The sequence below is a fragment of the Harpia harpyja genome, chromosome 1 (genome assembly GCF_026419915.1).
Source record: "Harpia harpyja isolate bHarHar1 chromosome 1, bHarHar1 primary haplotype, whole genome shotgun sequence".
Lineage (NCBI taxonomy): Eukaryota > Metazoa > Chordata > Aves > Accipitriformes > Accipitridae > Harpia > Harpia harpyja.
This window is the reverse complement of record NC_068940.1, coordinates 53,905,934-53,926,911: the sequence shown is the minus strand read 5'-3', so window position 1 is coordinate 53,926,911 and position 20,978 is coordinate 53,905,934. Positions and strand designations below refer to the sequence as shown.

Genomic DNA, 20,978 nt, shown 5'->3' with positions numbered 1-20,978 from the left:
TTTTCATAAGCATGCTGAAAGCCTGGTCAACACATTGTCTCTTCAGAAGTTCAGTGCCAAAAATTTTGAACTTGTAACAATTTTCACTTAGCTGTTCAACATTTGTTGTAACGCAAAAATTTACTGGTAGTGTTCACAGAGGTCCTGTCTTGAATCCTTTTGGTGTTCTGGTGCTACTTGTGCACTCTCTCAAATGCCTGCTTTCGTTTCCTCAATATCTCACCAGAGCAGCTCAGATGCCTCCCAAGCACTGCAGTGGTTCTTCCTTGTGTTTCTTTTCTGCTGTAATTACAATCCTGGTGTGCCTTGCCATTTTCTAAACATACATCTAGTTCATTGCACCGTTTCTGTATACCTGCCTGCTTCTCTAGCTCTTATATACATACTGTATCTTCATCTCAGTGCTTTTCCCTGCAGACCTTGAGTTATGGAATGTTTTTCTCCCGTATGTAAAATTTCCCCTGCTTCTCTGCCAAGGTGACTTGCATTATTTTTCATAGGGACTGGGGATCTTGTTAAAACTTTCCCATGGGTAGCTCCATCCCACTGTGACCAGACTGCCTGAAGTCCTGCTAGCCTAATTTGGAGCTACACCATGCTGCAGCCACATCTAAGACTCAAAATCTGCCACAAAACTAGAGCCTTGCTTGTCTGGTGCAAAGCTGCCATGAAGGACCAAGGATTATCCCGCCTGGGCACATAACATAACAATAAGCTAATCTTTAGGTTTAGTTTGTTTGTGTTCCTGCCAGCACAAAGTAGAAAATTAAAATCAGAAAACAAAGGCAGTGGGTATAGAATTTAGCTTATCCCATGGCGGATAGATGAAAAGAGTGTGCAGGGGAGAGGAGGAGGTGTGGATTGTAGGCTGAAAAAATGAATTGGGACAGTGGAACAGGGAGGATGACATCATGAAGCAGAATCATATTTCCATATTGAACTTTGAATGCTTAAAGTTCCTTACACATAAAACTTGGGAGATCAGGCACACCACTTGGCTGGGGTCACTCTGTACAGTGCAAGGAGATCTGAAATTAGCTGCAGAAAGTCTATGGAGAATCCTGTTTTTATCCCAATATTAATAGAGTGCCATCTTTTATTGCCCTCCTTTATTTCTCCTCTTCCCCTATTTGTAACATACACAGCCCTGTTTCTCCAAATTTCACCCATCTAAAATCTGTGGCCACAGACTTTTCCCAAAGGTATTATAATGCACTCTTCTCAAGCTTATGGGTGGATAAAAGCTGTGCCAGCTACAGTAGCTTCTGGACTGGGCAGACAGTTCTCTGCTTGGTCAGTTTGGTTTCTTTTGCTGGAGTGTGGTATTGCAAGTGTTTTAAGTCCATGGTTGCATCTTTTTGCCATGTCCATTCTGAGAGCAGAGATGATGCCCTTTTAGTTACAGAGGAGAACATGGGCTACAAGGTATACATTGTTTTTCAGACACAGATTTTATTAATTTCACTGCATTGAAAACATGAAAATAGGAAGAAACGTAATTCCAACAAGACAAGAATTTAAAATAAAACACAGTGGTAGAAATAATGCAGTTGCAGCAGGTTTTGTATCACACTGAACTAATTTATGCTTTAATACTAAAAAGGTGCTTTCACTTCAGTGCAGTAAAAAAGTACAAAACAAAGGAAAAATACTATTTCCAAGCAAGAAGGTTTACTGTGAGGATAGTTTTTGGTCTTTTCTTTAGTCTATCTGTGGCTATTAACCTCACAAGGTAATGGCCAGATTATAATAGCTGATAGGATAAAAGCTAACAACTAATGGAAGCAGTGCCTTGATGTTACAAGGCTAGAGGGGGAAGAGTATTTGCACCACCTAGATTAAGGCATCTGATACCTAAATTAAGAGGCTGGCATTTCCAGGTTCCTTCTACAGCTGGACAGGTAATCTTCCCCAGAGGCCATTTAAATCATATGTCTGCTTCTGACTCAGGCATATCTTATTCTGTATTGACCACTGAAGGACCTTGAAGAGATTTGCTGTTAATTTAGGCATCTGAATCATGTGCCTAATGTTAAGTACTGCAGAATCCCCTCTTGTGTCCTTACGTTGCCTGGAGGTTAGTTGAACCTGCCCCTCCAGATTTCCATGAGCAAGGCCTTACATGCATGAGCGGTGCCCTTTGAAGTAAATCAGAAAAAAAGTTCATTTGCATAAGGAGTGCTCACCTGCACTTCCTTACAGTTTGAAGCAAGAAGTTCTCCACTATGCCCCTCCCTCCTCCTCTTTGCTAACATCATGTCCCTAGAATACCACTTCCTTTTACAGGGAAACTCCTAATAATGGCATAAGTATATGGCCATAAGATACCAGTAGACTAATGGTCTCAAGTCTTCAATTAGCATGCACTTCTAATTGAGGCACCAGTTGGCTATGGGCACTCTTCTCCTGGGAAGGCAGAGCAGGTATGTCTCCTCTGCAATTGGCTGCTTTTGCAGTTCCAAGGCTACTGTCTGCCTAGAAGTGTATCCCAAACATCAGACTGTGTACGTGAAGAGCATGTAGGAGCATGGCATGTAGGAGCCTAGCCTGACACACTTACTGCATCTGCCAGGTAAAGTCTTCCTCTACACATATGATTTACCTGTCCAGAGCTAGCAAGGCCTCCGCTCAGTACTGCGGTCACGGTCTCCAAAATCCTTCAGAGGGTGCTGATATTTTTTCATACAGAATCTTGCGTAGCAAATACCAAGGTAATTTTCATTCTGGCCTTGCAGATCTTTGCTGATGTGTTTTATTGGTTAAGTGCTGTTTTCCTTGGAGGGATATGATTTGCCAGAAACAAGCTCATGTTTTTTGAGGGTGCCTTGCTGTCTTGCTGTGCAGTCAGTAGACTTGTTGTGCGCAGTTACTTGCAAAATTGCACCCACAAAAATCACAATAGTGCTGATTAAAAGCCCACTTTGGAAAATGTTAGCAACTGAACAGAAAATTCAGAAACTGAATTTTATGACAGGCATAAAATTAAAGAACTAAAATCAAAATACTATAACTTAGTCTATAGTCAAAAGGATAATGTTTAAAAATGACTACACTATTAGCTAACAGATAAATCCTTGGGTTAAATGGCCCCAGTAAGATAAAGATCAGTCAACTCTCCCATCAGAGGAGAAATATTATCTTGATATATCTCATATTCATCCTCAAATTCTTTTTTATGGAAACATCTTTTATTCATGTAGCGAAAAGAAAGAATAGGGGGAGGAAATGAAGAAAACTAAAAGCCTCCCCCATCAAATGCCTGACCGTGTTGCAGAAAGAATACAGTCACTTCCAAAAGGTGCTCCATTAATGTTGAATACTAAACAAGTACATCAATCCTCAAAGCTTCCTCCCAGTGTTTATCTTACAACGTGCACATAACAGTAAATGGCTCTTGTGAGATGAAATATTACTCCTTGGTCTCTTCAATATTGTATTCCCCCCCGGGTAAGTCTCACGAGCATTTCTTCATTGGATAGAATTTGGGTAAAGAAACAGAATCATACTATTCTGGGCTCCATTCAAATCTTGATGTGATCCAGCTATGATGTTAATGTTTCCTAGAAAACTGACTGGTTCTGTTAAAGAATGGAAAATGCTGTAACCCCAGGGAACAGTTAACCACAAGAACTGAAGGTCATACAGCTTTCGGTAGTGGTTGACATAAAGATCTCAAATAACATCAGGCAGTCCTTAAGGCAAAGCGAGTGATGCAACATTTACTAATGTTTTGATGTATTTTTACAGTCCAGTAGAGATGTCATGCTCTGCAGTGGATGGTGTGCATGTGGAACTAGCTCTTTCTAACTTTTCACGATAAAGAGTTGGACATTTTTTGCAGAGGTGGGCTGCAACATGCTTTCGGAAAAAAGCATAAAGATATTTCCTAAATTTTTCTCCAACAAATGCATAGATCACAGGATTGATACAACAGTGGATCATTGATATTGTTTCTGTCACTTGGATTGCTTTCTCCAGTTGACCTTTGATTTCACAATTTGGGATGAAAAGTGAACTTTGAAATGTATACAAAAAAGAAGAAATATGGAATGGTGTCCAGAAGATGAAGTAAAAAATCATGATCACAAAAATAAGTCTGACTGCCTTCTGTTTTTTCTCATTCCTACATCTCAACAATGTTTTTAGAATTTGTGAGTAACTGAAAATCATAATGAGCATTGGAACAATAAGTCCCAGGATGTTCATCTTTAAAGTATAGGAGTACTTCCAATTTATTGTGGCATCGCTTGGATAATGAGCACTGCAAGTATAACGTGAATTTTCCTTTTGAGTTTTGTGAAATATTATCCCAGGAACAGAAGCAAAAATAGCAACAGCCCAAGTGACAGCACTGGTGAGGATGCCGTAGGTAACTGTCCTAGCTTTTAAAGCAAACACTGCATGCACTATGGCCAGATACCTGTCCAGAGTCAACAGGATTATGAAAAAGACGCCGCTGTAGAAGCCAAGGAGGTAGACACCTGAGAGAATTCTACACAGCGCCTCCCCAAAAATCCAGTCATGAACAGCGTAATAAGCCCAAAAAGGGAGAGAAAATACAAACAGCAAATCAGATATTGCCAAATTGAGCAGGTAGATGTCAGTCATACTCTTCAATCTCTTGTATTTTACCAGGATGAGGACAACGAGCATGTTGCCTGTGAGGCCAAATATCACCACCAAAGAATAAAGCGGTGGCAAAAGTTTTGCTGCAAAGTGCTTTTCCTCAGTTCCCATGCATGGAGCTGAATCGCTGTAGTCAAATTCTGTTGTCAGTGGCAAGTCGCCTAAGTCTGTGGTATGGTTTTCCATGGTGTGTTGGTCTGGAAAGGAAGAAAAGGATGTTAAACTAGGGGAAACCCCAAGCTTGGCAGTGAGGGGAATGAAACACACTGATGTCCTCCTCATCTGGAATGCTTTTTGCTGTTAAGCACATAAGCATTACTACGTCAAGGTGTGGAAGAGAATGAAATTGCAGAGCTCCCAGGAAACCCATCTATATACCTATGAAGTCACACTGCTGCATGTTGGAAGTGTGCTGCTGCGTGTCATTTCCTAGGTGTGTGCTGTCTGGTGCATTTTTCCTCCTCAGTAGAGCCTGTCAGCTGCCTGACCCAGCCAGAAGCAGAGGAATGATGAATTTAATCCGTGGGTAGCTGGGGGCTGTTGTGCTCAGCAGTGGCTTTCCAAAGGGGCGGAGTGAGCCAGCATGGCAGCAACAGGAAAGCACAGCAGCTGGCATGCAGAGCATAGCCGTGCTCCTCCTTGGGACCTGGCCACCTTCTCGTCGTGCCAGCCCGTCTTCTAGCCCTCACCCAAGGAGGACCAGGCACTGGCAAGGTGTAAACCGGTGCCTGCAAAGGCCCTGTGACGTGGGTGAAACAGAACTGACTGCCGCTTGTTCAGGTTGTTTGTGACTTCCCGGGAGCCTTAATGCCTGTGGGAATCGGGTCACTGGGGGTGTAGAAATGACCTTTGCGCGGTACTAAACATACCCACCTGGTGGACCTGCTGTCCTGGGTGTTGCAGAGCAGCAAGTCGGCAGCGTTGGTCTGGGTTAAAATGGCAAACGCTGTGTCCTTTACAGGGTCTGGGTCAGGCGTAGGTCATGGAAGTGTGCTGGTCTTAGGTCGGTCTGGAATGAAGACGGCGTACAGTCCTGTGGAAAGAACAGGTAGGCAAACACCTTGGCAAACGGCATCAGAGATGACGGTTGCTATCAGCATAGCCTATAACAGCTGTATCTGTTGTGGCACCTTCCTGTCAATTGGAAGACCTGCCCAGTGCTCAGGGATGAAGGAAGTTTTGATTCCTTGTTCTAGTAGCTGTTTAGCAGCTGTGATTCAGGAGCTCCAAAGCTGAGATGGGCTAAAGTGTCTTGGAGGGGGTGCAGAGGCAAAAGGCGGATACAGCCATCGCTCTGTGTGTGCACTAACAGTTCTTCATGTGTAGTGGTTGTTTGATATCGTCCTTCATCCTTTGCTAGTCAGTGTTTCCAGTGAGGTGACACAGTACCTGAGGGAGTGCAGGGGTTGCCCAAACTCTCTGTCCCTCCAGTTTTGGTTTGGGGAATGTTGGAGGGAGTGGGCTTCCCTTGCAAGAAGGAGTCGCGGCCTGGGAGGTAAGTGTGCAGCAGAGCTGTGAAAGTCCTCAGGCAAGTTCTGTTGTAGTGGGAGCAGGTAAAGGCTTGCGACTTTGATGTCAGCCCTTCCTGTCGCCTCCCCCTGTTCCAAGTCCCTGGTAGGACTGCAAGCCAGATGCAGAAGCATAGCTTTGTGTAATTTGGTCTCTGGAAAGTTGAGGAGAACTGTCTTCTCACAGACCCCCAGAGAAAATGGAAGAATCCCTGTGTCCCCCATGACAAGCTGGGAAGAGGATTTTGTGAAGACGGGTGTCAGAGGGACCAAATGTGCTTCCTGGTCACTTAGTGGGGAAGTGAAATCGATGCGCTTGGTAGGCACTCAAACAGAGCTATTTGCTGTCTGGTGAAAGGGCTGCTCTTTCTTCCTGTGTCATTATGACTGGTTTTGTCAGGCACTTCATGGCAGATCGGTGGCTGTTCGTAGCAGGTTGATGGTTTTGAAATCTGCATTTTCCTGGCCATTTGATGCCTGTTCTCTTGACAAAGGCAGCAGACTGCTTCTGACACAAAAGGCTTCAGGTAGTGTGTCTGCCCCAACTTGCTCTGGGCTCCCTGACCACTCATGTAGTGCAGCAACGTTTGCTCCTTTCCTGCTTACAGCCCCACCATGCACTTTTTTCAATGGCAAGGTCTATGCTGTGTGATTGCAGATGTCTGTTGCAGAGACCACATTCTCAAACCCACCACTTCATTCTCTCTGCACTTGAGTTCTGCTAGACTAAATGTAACTGAAGAAACTCAGCCTGTGGCTGGAGTGACACAGGGTCACGCTGCCCATCTGCTTCTTAGTAGATACTCAATTTTATTACATGGTGGGTCATTCTGAGCTGTAGTATGTGAAATTTCTGAAGTGTTTTAAGCTCGTGTCAGCCTACTCAGCTGTTTGAGGAAAGGATTATTTCCTGATACTTAACTACAGACCATAGAGCATCCAGAAGACCTAGTTTTAATCTGGGTCTTTATCTCAGTGGATATATATATAAAATAGAAATAATCTTCTTGAACAGATCTTATTGATTACACATTGTTAGAACAATTTGTGTGTGTATATGCACAAATATACATATATATATATGCACTCATATATATATATATAAAATCATAGAACTGTAGAATCATAGAATCATTCAGGCTGGAAAAGACCTTTAAGATCATCAGGTTCAACTGTCAGCTGGACACTGCCAAGTCCACCACTAAAACATGTCCCTAGGCACCACATCTACACATCTTTTAAATACCTCCAGGGATGGTGACTCAACCCTTTCCCTGGGCAGCCAGTTCCAATGCTTGACAACCCTTTCAGTGAAGAAATTTTCCTAATATCCAATCTAAACCTCCCCTGGTACACTTAGTCTTGAATGTTTGTATTTGTATACAAAGTAATAAATTTTTAATGTAGTTTGGAACTTATTTTGGGACTTAAAAACAGATGATAATTGTGGGAGTAACAGAACCAAAGGTAACTGATTCCCTACAGATTTGTCTGCTTTGCTGCCCAAGTCTTGTCTGCTGTGATGAGTTGACCCCAGCCGGCAGCTAAGCCCCCATCTAGTCACTCACTCAGTCCCCCCACAGTGAGATAGGGGAGAGAATCAGAAGGGCAAAAGTAAGAAAAACTTGCGGGTTGAGATAAAGACAGTTGAATAAGCGATGAAGACAGAAAAAAAAACAAGAGATGATACAAGGACAAATGCTTGCCACCTCCCACCACGCAGACCCAGTCTCTGAGCAACGCCTACTTTGGAAAAACTTCCCCCCGGCCAGTTATATTGTTGAGCATGACATTATGTGGCACAGAATATCCTTTTGGTCAGTTTTGGTCACCTGTCCCAGCTGTGGTCACAAATCTAAAAGACAGCACCATAAAGGCTGCTGTTAAGAAAATTAAATCCACCCCAGCCAGACCCAGTACACCTTCCCACTACCAAAATTGAGCTCCTGCCCCATACAATTCACACTGATGCTGCCTAGAAAGACAGCATGTACTGTGGTTATTTTGTTTACTGTCTATGACCTGATGGGAAATCTTTAAGCATTTGCATAGAAGTCAGATTCTCTTCACAACAAGCACGAAATATTACAAATATTTTCTGAAATGCTTTCTAAAAAATTCCTTATCCTTTGCACACAAGCAAAGTTAATCACAAAGAACTCTAGAAAACTGATCTGGCTAACAAATTCTATTGGAAACTACTGTTTGCATTTGATTTTTTTTTTTTTTTTCATTTATTGTTAACCATTTTTCCAATTTTCATGCAGAAATGAACATCTGCAGAAGCTGTAACCGTTGACAAGAAGTCTGGTTTGGGCTCTAAAATTATCTAGGCATGAACCTTCAGAAATGGATGTGGTAGCAAAGAAATCCCCAGGTTTATCTCTGCTCTTGTGCTGTAAGTATAAATGGGCTTTTTTGAGAGATTCTGATTTTGGAACTTGTGATTATTTGGCTTATTTCCCTCTTATTTTCCTTCCCCAAATTACAGATGAATATTCAGGAAGTCTTAATGATTTTAATTTGCAGGGCTTTCTCATTTACTTTATGGACTGCATGTGGCCATCATGCCCACTCTCCTGCCCACACACCCATGGCTTCTGCATGCACAGGATAGTTTTGGTTGCTGTCGTGGTTTAACCTCAGCCGGCAACTAAGCTCCATGCAGCCACTCACTCACCTCCCTCACAGTAGGATGAGGAAGAGAATCAGAAAGGTAAAAGTGAGAAAACTCATGGGCTGAGATAAGAGGTAAAGCAAAAGCTGCGCACGCAAGAAAAACAAAACAAGGAATTCATTCACCACTTCCCATGGGCAGGCAGGTGTTCAGCCATCTCCAGGAAAGCAGGGCTCCATCACACGTAACGGTGACTTGGGAAGACAAACACCAGTGCTCCCAACATCCCCCCTTCCTCCTTCTTCCCCCAGCTTTATATGCTAAGCATGATGTCATATGGTCTGGAATATCCCTTGGGTCAGTTGGGGTCAGCTGTACTGGCTGCGTCCCCTCCCAGCCCCTTGTGCCCCCCCAGCCTGCTCACTGGTGGGGTGGGGTGAGAAGCAGAAAAGGCCTTGACTCTGTGCAAGCACTGCTCAGCAGTAACTAACGCATCCCTGTGTTATCAACACTGTTTTCAGCACAAATCCAAAACATAGCCCAATACTATCTACTGTGAAGAAAATTAACTCTATCCCAGCCAAAACCAGCACAGTTGCTAACAGAAGTTCTAGGTGATTTCTGCAAACAGCAGGCAACCGAGTCAAACCTAAGGTAGAAATATAAGAGGAGAACTTTCTCTTTGGTGCCCTCCTTCCCTTCTAATTTATCTGGTGTGCTTATTATGCAAAAGCATCTAAATATATGAGCAGTCCATTAAGAGGCTACTCTCATTTCCCCTCAGAGGACTGGTTATGTTCTGACTCTCCAAGAAGTTGGGTACAGTGAAGTATGACCAAGACCTGGGCCAAATACCTGCACCCTGGACAAGAGTTCTTGCAGAGAAGATGGGGCTATAGGTTGGAATGGAGAAAATTTTATTTTCTTAATAATTGTAATGTTGTGAGCCAAAATAAATGTAATTTCATTTCTTTTAAGTTTTAACAAAGCTGCACTTACGGCAATGTCAGAGATTCTTGTAATGAGGATGTAGCTCTGAATCGTGTCTTTTCAGGTTTTTGTATTTCAGTTGCTTTGAGAGAAGCCTTGCTAGCTCTTGAGTATTAGCTGTTATCTGTAGTGTGTCACCTTTATCTATAGAAGTGTCTAGGTGTTGGTAGGACTATCAGACATTTACATGTTAGAGTCATTCAAGCAAATTCCTGAGTTGCTACACTGACTTACTCAGGGATGGCAATTATCACAGCTCAATGAGTCTGCTGTGCCGTAAAGGGGATTTGGACAAAGTTTCCTCATGGAAATTGGAACATTTGATAACTACAAGTTAGAAGAGCATCTGTGCATTAATGGAGCCACTTATCTCAAAACTGAATGACCCCCAAAGTTCCGTTTCCCTTTTTTTGGTCCAAGACAAGGTTTCTCTTTTGAAGTGTATGAATGGGTAATACAGTGCTACTCCCCCTGCCCTCACTCTCCTCCTTTTCACAAATGGCAACATTTGTCATACAGAAAAAGAAATAGCTTAATGACTTGTAGTCAGCTTAAAAGTATGTCAGCAGCCTCTAGGGCACTTTATGAGGAGAGAGAAGTATAATGTAGCACAGAATATAACTGAAACTTAAATGAAGAAGAATAATACACCATATCCTGATAGCAGGTGTTGCAAGAGAGGAGCCTGATGCTTCCTGCTAACAGCTCTATCTCTTTAACTTCGCCTTTGACTTTCCAGAACGAGTCTGTGGACAGGCAAAACTATGGAGAAAACTGTGCACAGACATGAAAGACATCTTGAGGAGCAAGTATAAAAGTACGTACTTTTCTTGAGTTACCAAGAAAGCTGAAGGAAAAGATGGAAGTGTAAACTAAATGCTGTGTGTGAGACACTGAGCTGATAGTTTCCCTCAAACACATCTTTTCATGTGGTAATGACCACAGGATTTCTTTCTAGGATATGACTGGGGAAAGACAGTCTCTTCCAAAACTAAACCTTCCTTTGGAAACCTCTTCCTCTTTTATGACAGCTGAGCATTAGAAACATCTCTTCAGAATTGCTTGCCTCCTAACTGATGATTTTTCTTCATACCTGCAGAACTTTCAAGGAAAAATATGTTCTGAGCTGGAAAAAACAGTTACAATTCTCTGTGAACCCTCAGGATCCAATTGTTTCCATTCCCCACCAAAACCAGAAAGAGAGTCTTGTAAAAATTCTGAGCTTTTCTGCAGTTAAATAGAGTCAGTCTATGTGGTCGCAAGACAAAAGAAGTAGGAGGTATTCTTACCTAAACAAATGTACAGTAAAAGAGTAGCATAAGCACTGCAAGTAAGGACTCTGAGAAAGAGAAACTTGAGGCAGCTATTAAATGTCTTCCTCCAAATCATGACTATATGTATGAGAGGGCTCTGCTCTTGTGTAGGCTAAATCCTGTGCTAGTATCTCTGTTCAAGGTTTGGGGTTTTTTTCAGTGTCTCTGCTTAAACTGCTTCAGATAAAACATCAAGTATAAAATAGAAGGATAATAGTCTGGAGTGGAGATTGCCAACATACGTCACAGGGTCATGCCCATGCTATAAGGGTCTCCAACAGAGAAGTTCAAGCTCACTGCTCTGGCACTGTCTACTGTTCCTGGCAAATGACAGTGCAATTCTCCCATGAAAGCAAATGTTGCTATAGCTGCATATTTGATATACAACCAAAAAAAAAATTATATTCTTAGGCTATTGTAGCTTTTTTGCTAATACCCAAGTGGCAAGTCTCATTTATCCAAGCAGAGGAGCTCACCTCTCCTTGGGTGTGGGAATAGTACAGTCCCAGTGTAGTACTGATGAATTTTATTCATGTAAAACCTCATTAACAAAAATTGCAAGCCAGATCATGACTGGCCATAAAACTGATATCTCTAGTTGAGATACGGAGTACAGGCTTTCTAGTGTCGTGGCTCAGAGACATCACATTAAAAAGAGGAACCAATCCCAAAGAACATATCCCTTCATAACATGATAATGAAACACCACCTTTAACAGATTAAATGCTTGAATAATGCAAAGAAACCATGTGATAGGATAGTGATGAAGAACATCTGCATCTGATAGAGCAAGATGTGGCTTAGATTTGGAGAGGTTAGATTAAGTGTGAAGGATTTCATGTCTGATCAGTTTATATTGTTAGCAGAATACATTTTCAAGCTACTGACCTCCTGGAACAGCTTTAAAACCAAGACCCAATAAGTTTCTAGTACAAAAAAGATTATCATTTTCTACATCATTTGTCCAGTTCAATTCTCTACTCTCACATTTAGCCTTATCCTGAATTGTAAGCTAGTTACAAGACCCAATTGTTCTTAAAGATAGTGTCTCTGCTTGAATGGTAGCTCTATTGCCACTGTCATTAGGCACATATACTTCCCCACTGAGTGAATCTATATCTATATATACACATTTACATGTAAAACAAGGAAAAAAATTAGCTACTCACTGATCTATCAAGCTTGTTTTGTCTGATGGTGTCTTCTTCTTTGTGAACAAGCACATAGTTAAACCCTATATCTGAGAATAGGAAACAGCACTTCCTGTGTGATCTATTGCAAAACATTATTACAAGAATTAAGGGTATGGTTCTTCTTTTCTGAAAACACTCAGTTTTCAGGCTGAGTTCAGAACTGAGGGATGAAGATGTTATGGGCGTCTACTTGTTCTGCTCCAGCTGGAACTGGAGCAGTCCGTATCTGAACTACTGCATCTCTACAGGGTTAAGGCTGGGTGGTTAAATTCCATGAAATCCTGTTCTTGGGAGAAAAAGTATTTCTAGCTGCTCTAGACATTTCTGCAGCTCAACAGAAAGTGTTATGAAATACCTGGCACACAGAATGTGTGCTTTTAAAATTAAATTCAGGTCTCCAAAATGATTGTTGAAACAACCCCACCAAGGTATTCTTCATATTCATTGTCACTGACTGACTTCTACATAATTTCTACATGGTTCTCCCTTTCATCATCACTAGTGAAAAAGAATCTGTAAGCAAAATAAGGGTATCTTTATGCTATGCAAAGCAGCATCATGTTAGACAGCATCACACTTGCCTTAGGTGAGCATTGTGAAGAGACACAAGTCAAGGTCCAGAGGTTTCAGTGCTAACTAGGTCAGGCAGAGCACTGCGGTGCTGGAGCTGCCTTCCTTCCAGTAATGTGACAAGCTCATGCAGTCTATGCCACTCTGCACTGTGTGGTGTAGACCCCTTCCTTGAACATCTATTCTAATTTTTGCAAAACCATTTGTGATGATCTTACGCTTCTAAAAGGCTGTTGTATGAGGCAGGCTGGAACCTGCAGCTCATTCCCTTTTTGATGTGGTGACATGGCAGAATTGAAAGCCATAGAAGAGAATGTGGTTAAAATGTATTTTTGCTTCAAAGGCAGGAAGTATAGTTGAGTGTACAGGCTGGTGTCATGCATTTATTTTTTTAAAATATTCACTTCACCAATGCCATTGGCTCTGCAGCTGCAACAGCCTCCAGCGTTTGGAGTGATAATTGATGCCTGTGTAAGTGATCATTATAAACCAGGACTGATGAGTAATATGGCCACTTATCTGCTCCCTGAGGAGTCTTTTTACAATTTTATAGCAAGTTATAGAAAGACTACATTTTTCAAATTTGCAGGTTTTTGGCAGCAGCTGTTGACCATTTTCTCTAAGATTACTGGCTGTTTTCCTGCAGTATTCCTGAAAAGCTGTAAGACTAGCTACAATTATAGCTGGATTTTGTCATTGCCTAGAAAATCTATGTGGAGTTTCAATAAAACCAGTGATACATAACCTGACCACATGTGTTCCAGAGAGTACAAAAGAGGCTCACACAGCTGTTTCAGAAAGAGCACCCAAGCAAGGCTTTGGGAAGAGGGGTCTCCTCTGTGATGGCTGAAAGAACATAAACACTTCCTGTTGATCTGGAGGGGGCTGTGTAGAGTTTGCTGTAAATACAGACTGCAAACCACTGAAAGCCTTCAAGCCTGGGCAGAAAGGGCCTTCCCTACAGGGACACAGTCCATGTTTTCTTTCTATACCATCTCCCTCTGGGTTGCTGTCTGGAAAGTTATGTTTTTTACTACTCAGGACACCTCTTCCTACTCAATGTACAAGCTGCTAGTTCAGCAGTTTTATTTGCAAGTTTAATCTTTTGTGAACTACTATGTCTGGTAAAGAAATACTTGGCTTGCAGGATCAAAAATCCTGCCTAAGGCACTTCATTTTTGCTGCCCCATGAAAAAAAGGGGCAGTTGCCTGGAGAAGGGGCTTGTCTCAGCTTTCAAGAGTGGGACTCCTTTGGAGTCCATTGCCCAGGGGCTACAGGTGGGTGTAATTGTCTGGGGGTACCGGAAGTAATCCTTGCCCTCTTCTCTCCCTGACTTGTGACACTGGGGCTTCCTTCTGCCTTCTTCAGGGACTTTCTGGAGTCACCAACCTCCTCCTTTTTGCTTGCTCTATCAGTTTGCCGAAGCAAAAAGCAGTTATGGCTGAAACTAGCAGAGCCTGTAAGTAGTGGCAAAAGTTTTGGAAACTTAGCAAATGCGGCATTTTGGGATTGAATCCCTCCCACGTGGGAGAGGAAAAAGACCTAGTTGTATAGCAAGCAGCCTATGCAGACAGTACTTTCTAAACAAATGTGGGAGAAAAAAAATTATACAAACCCACAAGCATCCACATATTGATAGAATTGCTAAAATTTGAAGTCTCTTGGGAATGGATAAATTCTTATTTTCATTTTCTCTCTTACACAGACCAGTCCTAGGGAAGATCACAGAAGAATTCATCCTTGGAAGACCTACATGCTAATTTCATAGTCTGTGAGGTAAGCAGCAGTCTTGAGTTTGGCGTAATGGGTTTGATGGATCCTTGTGATGGGGAATGAGTGACTCATGACTCACTTCGAATTTGAGAAAGAAAGCACAGGTTTGCACATATTGTTTTGAAAGAGTTTTAATTCTTTGTGCCTCCAGTCTGGGTGCTTAGATTGAAGACAAGTGGACAGTGTTTTCAGGCTGCCTGAAATCCAGTTGCTCTGACCTTTGAAAATCAGGGATGTTTTCTTTCTGAAATGGTAATGCAAATAATCAGAAGCTACTTCAGAAAGTTTGATCAAGATTAAATACAGGAAAAAGGAAAGATTCAAAAGAGAAGAAATATCTTATATTAGACTCTTAATTTTAGGCACCTGGGAATACATTTTAAATTGAGCTGAATTATTATTATATTATAGAGGATAGGGCCTGTTAGAAAGGTCAGATCTCCTTTTTCAAGGATGTTGGGACTCTGAAGAAATCTGGGGGAAAGGAATGAAGTGTTCATTGGTCTAGAAAGCATGGCCTGTGAGAAATGATTGGCAAAGGGCTAAATGATCTCTGGAGACCTCTCTCAGACTTTCTATGATTTTACTCTTAGCATTTTTCCTGTAAGAGTTTAGTGAGCTTTATAAACATTAATCCAAAGAACTGCCTAGGAGATGGAAGCAGAGGAAGCAGTGGGAGAAAAGCCTCCCAAAGTCAGAGGCATTGCCAGGTAAAGATTGCTTGCCTTACAAAATTAGAGAGCTGCTTAGGTTCTCCATCTATAAAATTAGAAAGAGCAAGAAGGGAAGAAAAGAGTACATAAACTTCGCCATGCTAATCAATTGAAATTCTATAGACAGGGAAGTACTGCTTGGTTGTACCAAAGAGAAAAATCATAAACGAACAAAAAATTTCTGCAACAAAACTGTCTTGAGCTGGGGCTTTCTACAAGCTGTCACAACACTACCACTGACAGAATTGAAGCAAGGGAACCAAACCATGATGTGCTTCTATTACTCCATCAACCACTGAATGTAAGAGAGAACTACTTTTTTCTGACAATAATACTGTTGTCTTAAATTTAGAATGTTATGTGGATACTGAAGTCAAGACATGGGGATACACTCAGGGCACTGACATAATTTTCCTGATTTCTTGGAAGAAGTCTCTTTTCTCTTCCTGTGGCAGGATAGGGAGAGCTGGAGACAGTTCACTGTTGGCAAAAATATTGGTAAAATTACCAAACAGATTACCTAAATAGAAATGACTGGGCCTCAGCTGTATGCCACTAAGACCATAGCAAAGATTAAGCGCTGGCCTTGCAGCTCATCTCATATTCTAGGCCTCCCATGTGGAAGGAGAAATGCTAACTTCAATCCCTGTGTCAAAGCATGTTTAAGAATTTCAGGCAAAGCAGGACAGCACAAGGAGGGAAGATGCATACTGATCGAGTTGCTTTCCCATTCCTCTGGTGTGCTTCAGGCTGCCTTTTTATGGTGAAATTGGATGTAGTATATGTTTTGTGTTGAAAAAGGAGTTCAATAAATGTATTACTGAGTCCTGTGCAGTAGACTCTTCTTGAGCATCCTCATCCACAGTAGCCCTCAGCAGACATTTGGCTGACTGTCCTCAAGATTAGAGGGATGGTCATGTGGCAACTTCAGTTGAGCACAAGAAGGAGCACACAGGAGGACTTGGTGAGGTCTATTAGTAGGTAATTCATTCCAGACTCCTTCAAACTGGATGTTGTAGGCTGTAGGAATCGTCTCTCCCACCCTTAGCTGGTAGTTGGCTGGCTAGTCTAAGGGCTCCCTCTATAGTCAAAGAATAGATGTAGGTATTTGCAGAGGGTAACCACCTCTGTCTTAAGCTACTCCACCTTAGGCTAGAATGAATCACCATATGGAGGGGGCTCTTGTTAGCAATAGAAAGAGCCTAGACACCGAGTTCAGACTAGACAGCTAACCTGTACATGGATAAAACTGAGTTATAGCCCAATCAAATGTTTCAGATAACCTGAATGAAATCTTCGGGGATTTTGGTGATGAGAAACCATTCTTTATTTTGGAAAAAGATCAAGCCAAATATTTTCAATTTGCTGTTCTTTGGCACTGAGGTGTTTTTTTAGCAGGTAAGCCTGATAATGCTGTCTACATCATTTGCTGAAGAGGAATTGACCTATGCTGTAGATCTAAAGACCACTCCTGCTGATGACCTACCCAGAAGCAGAAACAGATTTACTGGGGCACTGTGAAGACTGTGTACCCTGCTCATGCCCATGAAAACTGGGTGTGCTCCCCATCATGTCACAGAAGTAAGGCTGCAAAGGCCATCCTCTTCTTCCCCTACGTCCTCATGCCGATGCACGTGTTCTAAAGGGGCACTGTGTTTTAGAAGAGTTAGGAAGATACATAAAAGCAAAACACAGTTTCTACTGATGGCATATGAAAGTTGCATCATCAGCTGCTTAGGTGTCATAGCACTTCCTCACAGCTTTGGGGCATTTCACAGAGCCTTGGAGAAGTAAGACTTGACAACTGAGATGTAAGGAAATTGGGAGTTCAACATATTTTTAAGATATTCTGAATTGCTCACAGGAAGAACTACACAAGGAAGTATCAATGCAGTCTGCCCTTCATCTTAAACTCTTGAGTACACACATAATGATGCTTCGTTCAGTTTGCAGGAGCCATCCTCCAAGCTGAGGGACTGGTTATTCGGGGTTCTTTTTATTGCACTTCACTATCATGCAGGATCAGGCCCTATTTAATGTACGCCACCCAGACCCTTCTTGGACTGCAGAATTTTGCTTTTGCCTCATGATCATGTCTCTAGTTCTGTTAGGGTAATATCTGAGTGCTTCACAGTTATTACAGTATTTGTCTTCTCACCACGTTTATGAGATGAATCAATACTATTAGCTCCATTTTGCAATGAGGAAGCTGAAGTGCCAAGATGATGAATAACACTGTCAAGCATCTATTAATTTGGGGAACCTGGTTTGTGAACTGTTTTTCTCCAAAGCAAGGTATTATGCTGGGTCATGGTTCCCATCTGTTGTAGCTGCTGGTTCTTGGTCTTTGCATTGGGCCTTGGAACATGAGGAACACGAGGAGCACAACCTCAGAGGCTGTCTATGAAAATCTAAGTTTAAGTGGAAAGGGAAGGTGCTTAATTTATGTGCTAGAAGTAGACAAGGGTAGGTAGGATAAATTCAGGCCTAAGTGCCTAAATCCCTTGGCAGAACTTGTGCCTGCCCTGTGACAAGTTTGCAGATTCCAGTAGTATTTGTGGCACAGGACTTGGCATCTCTGAAATGTAAGTCTTCCCTGATTTTGCTTCCCAGGTATCTGCGGGACTGCTCAGTGAAACTGAATCCGAAAGACACAACCCCAGTTAGCCCCAGATGGTCTTCAGTCTTCTCAGAGACTGGCCTCACACTCCTGTGCACCCGTCTGGAGGAGCCTGCTTTATTTCTGAGAAAACTCCCCATGGAGAGTCCAGCAGCCTGAAGCCAGCTTGGTAGCCATGCTACACCAATTTATAGACATACTGAATCTGACCCTAATCATCTTCCGACGGGTTTTATTTACAGGGTGGAGACACCATTTCCTTAGTAACTTCTGTAGAGAAAATATAAGAAAACACTGGGCTTTAGGTAAGTCAGCAAAATGTCCTTTCTCACAGTCCACGGCAAACTAACCACATGACAGAGTCTGTGATACCACAGACTGTGCATGCTGTTCTCCATTCTCAGCAAATGAGGATCACTGTAGTATCTCCTGTACTATGGTGTGGTAAATTTTATTGCATTCTCCCTCTCTTTTTTTTTAAGGCAGTGCTAATTGCTGTCTCATAATAGGAATGGAAGAGCTAGCTTACAGCTTTGTCCACAAGTGAGATATTTTACACCTGCTCTGTTAGTTGAACGGTTGTGGATAGGCTGTTTGTGCCACTGTGCAAAACAATATCAGTGTTAGCCAGTGTGATATGAAGCAAAGTCCATCTGTATTTGTGAAGCTCTCAGATCACAATGCAATAGTTGTTTTATGCAGGTATATTTAGCACATGCAAACTAGTTTGCTGTTCTTGGAAGAGGTTGCGTTAAGTGTTAAGACAAAAGCAAGTCACAAATAAGTGATAAAAATAACTTCAACTGAAAAGCCATGTGAGCAAGACAATTCAAAGGAAAGCTAGTATTTCTGCCTAAATTGTACTAAAGTATGCTGGGATAAAGTCCTACATAAAACTTTAAGTGAATCTTAGCAAAAAAATGTATTTGTGTTGCCTGAAGTGCACTTGGATTCACCTGAAATCTCAAAACCAAACTATCGCTGGCATGTTTCTTTGGGGAATTAACATAGTACATTGATGCTCCATTTTACAAGACTTCTCAAGTCACAAGGTATTTTCAATATTATTAGCACTTGTCCTTGGATAGTGGAGGGGTTTACTGTCTGTTACTGTTTTTCATACTGACGAGGCACCATCTCTTATCTCCTGGTTATTCATATCTTAAATGCATCAAACATTAAATACTTACACCGTGCTCACCACTGACACTTCCAACTTCCCTCCCTCCACTCATTTAATTGAAAAAACTGTCAGGTAAGTCTAAGCCCCACAAGCCTGTGGTTTTTTCCCTGAAATCGGGGAGTCTCTCCTGGGATATAGCCTAACATTTTCTCTGCCTGAGAAAAAAAGCCTAGAAAAATAAGGGCCAAAGGTTCTGGACATCAGCTACAACCTGGAAAAGCTGTGTCAGAAAGCTGTGACAAGTGAAAACACAATTTATCAGCTAGCTTGAGAATCAGTGTGAAAGAGAAGAATAGGATGACCCATTAGGAGGGGAGACAGGCTGACCAGCTGACATTGGAGTGCACTGGGATGGATGAGAGAGGACACCTGATTATCTTCTCCATCTCAAGAGAAGGAAAGGAAGTGCTGACAGAGAGAGAGAGAGAGAGAGAGAGAGGCTGGGCGTGGAAGTCATCTAGGGGCCACCAGAGTTTCAGATTTTCAGGTTCTTAAAGAAAGTTGAAGTCAGGCAAGCTTCAGAACTTAGTGGCATTATGAGGTCATTTCAGCAGAAAATTGTAAACCACAGAAAGTTTTGTATCTCACTTCTGGGTTAATTTATTAACGCATTTGGGGTTTGCATTGGATAATGTATTTGGGTTATAATGTATTTCTAATTAAGAAAAGCAAAACCCCCACAAGGTATCAGAAAGAAGACTGTGTGAGGTATGTTTCTGTAGCCAAGACTCTAGTGTAAGGACTACAGGTAGTTACAGCGTGTGGCCACAAATGAGCAATATCATTGATTTTGGCTGATCCAACTCTTCTTCTTTATATCTTTATCTTGGATCTTTTTAAGACTGATGTCAAGCCCTGGAAGATGTTATACAAATCCCGATGACTATTGCATCCTGCCTCACTGAATTCAGTGGTGGATCTCAAACATGTGGCAGAACCTGGCTTTAAATTGGTTATTGTATACAGACCTCTGAAATCTTAGGTTTTCAGGGTGAGGCGCATTCACTCTCTCACGCCTGTTTTGGGTTTCCCCAAAGTGGTGCCATACTTCATAAATTTGCAGTGCTGCAACCCAGCATGTCTACCAAGGTGCTCGATGCTGCCTAGTCGGCCTCATCTGTGGGGCAAATGTAATGCTCACAATTCTGTTATGGGTAAAAAGGAAACACCTTATGTGTAAACCCAAGAATTTATTGTTAGTGTAATTGAACTTTTAGGACCCTAATCCAACAGTAATTATTAGTCCAGATCTAATAATCTTAGAAAAAGAAAGAAAAGAGAAAAAGATTTAAAATAGAGTAATACTTCTGGGCAGAAACTTCTTAGTAATAACAATAATAACAAAAATAATAGTTAAATTTGTTGTATACACACTTCCTAGTTTATACCCCTTTTCTAAGTGTAATGCTTTTACTCTTCCATTGCTCCTCTGAGTCCTAAGGTCAATGGCTTCAGCCTGTTGGTCATGAAAGGGTCCCTCTACACCTCATGCTCTGTCCCTACTTCTCAAGGCCTCTGCTATTATACTAGGACTGTATTTCAATGTGTTGCAGCATCATGTTCAAAAGAATAACCACTGTTTACTACTACCTGTATAAAAACTGGTTGTGCCACACAAAGATAAGCAAAACTAGGACAAATTAAATATAGGAACCTACTCAGAAGAACTGCTGTTGCAGCTAAACCAAGCAAAAATAAAGGTTCAGGCAGGTCAAGATGAGTTCAAAGCCAGGCTGGCAAGCCTCAATCCCGAGGCCTTGCACACTCCATGCAAAGCCTGTGGCCTGGCAGTAGCAATACCAGTACCGTATTACTTGGCGACAAGGCTCAGAAGACACTCGGAAAGCACAGTCTCCATTTTCAGGGTTACA

At 42.0% G+C, this 20,978-nt stretch overlaps 1 protein-coding gene and 1 long non-coding RNA gene across 3 annotated transcripts; one reads left to right on the top strand and one right to left on the bottom strand.

The window, feature by feature from the left end:
* Positions 1-1,428: 1,428 nt before the first annotated feature.
* LOC128145145 (C-C chemokine receptor type 5-like) lies at positions 1,429-12,650 on the bottom strand. The gene is made up of 3 exons (XM_052794854.1): positions 12,224-12,650; positions 5,500-5,659; positions 1,429-4,823 (listed from the first exon to the last, which is right to left on the bottom strand). The coding sequence occupies exon 3, from the start codon at positions 4,810-4,812 to the stop codon at positions 3,742-3,744; it is 1,071 nt and encodes a 356-aa protein (XP_052650814.1). The 5' UTR covers positions 4,813-4,823; positions 5,500-5,659; positions 12,224-12,650; the 3' UTR covers positions 1,429-3,741.
* LOC128145149 (uncharacterized) lies at positions 10,484-18,283 on the top strand. 2 transcript variants are annotated; one of them, XR_008236359.1, is made up of 4 exons: positions 10,484-10,558; positions 14,187-14,281; positions 14,524-14,594; positions 17,918-18,283. It is a non-coding gene; the product is annotated as an uncharacterized LOC128145149 (long non-coding RNA). The 2 variants fall into 2 exon arrangements; XR_008236360.1 differs by lacking the exon at positions 14,187-14,281.
* The last annotated feature ends 2,695 nt before the right edge of the window (positions 18,284-20,978 follow it).

Excerpts from the sequence above, each read along its gene's own strand:
- LOC128145145 (XM_052794854.1), bottom strand. The coding sequence starts at position 4,812 with ATGGAAAACCATACCACAGACTTAGGCGACTTGCCACTGACAACAGAA.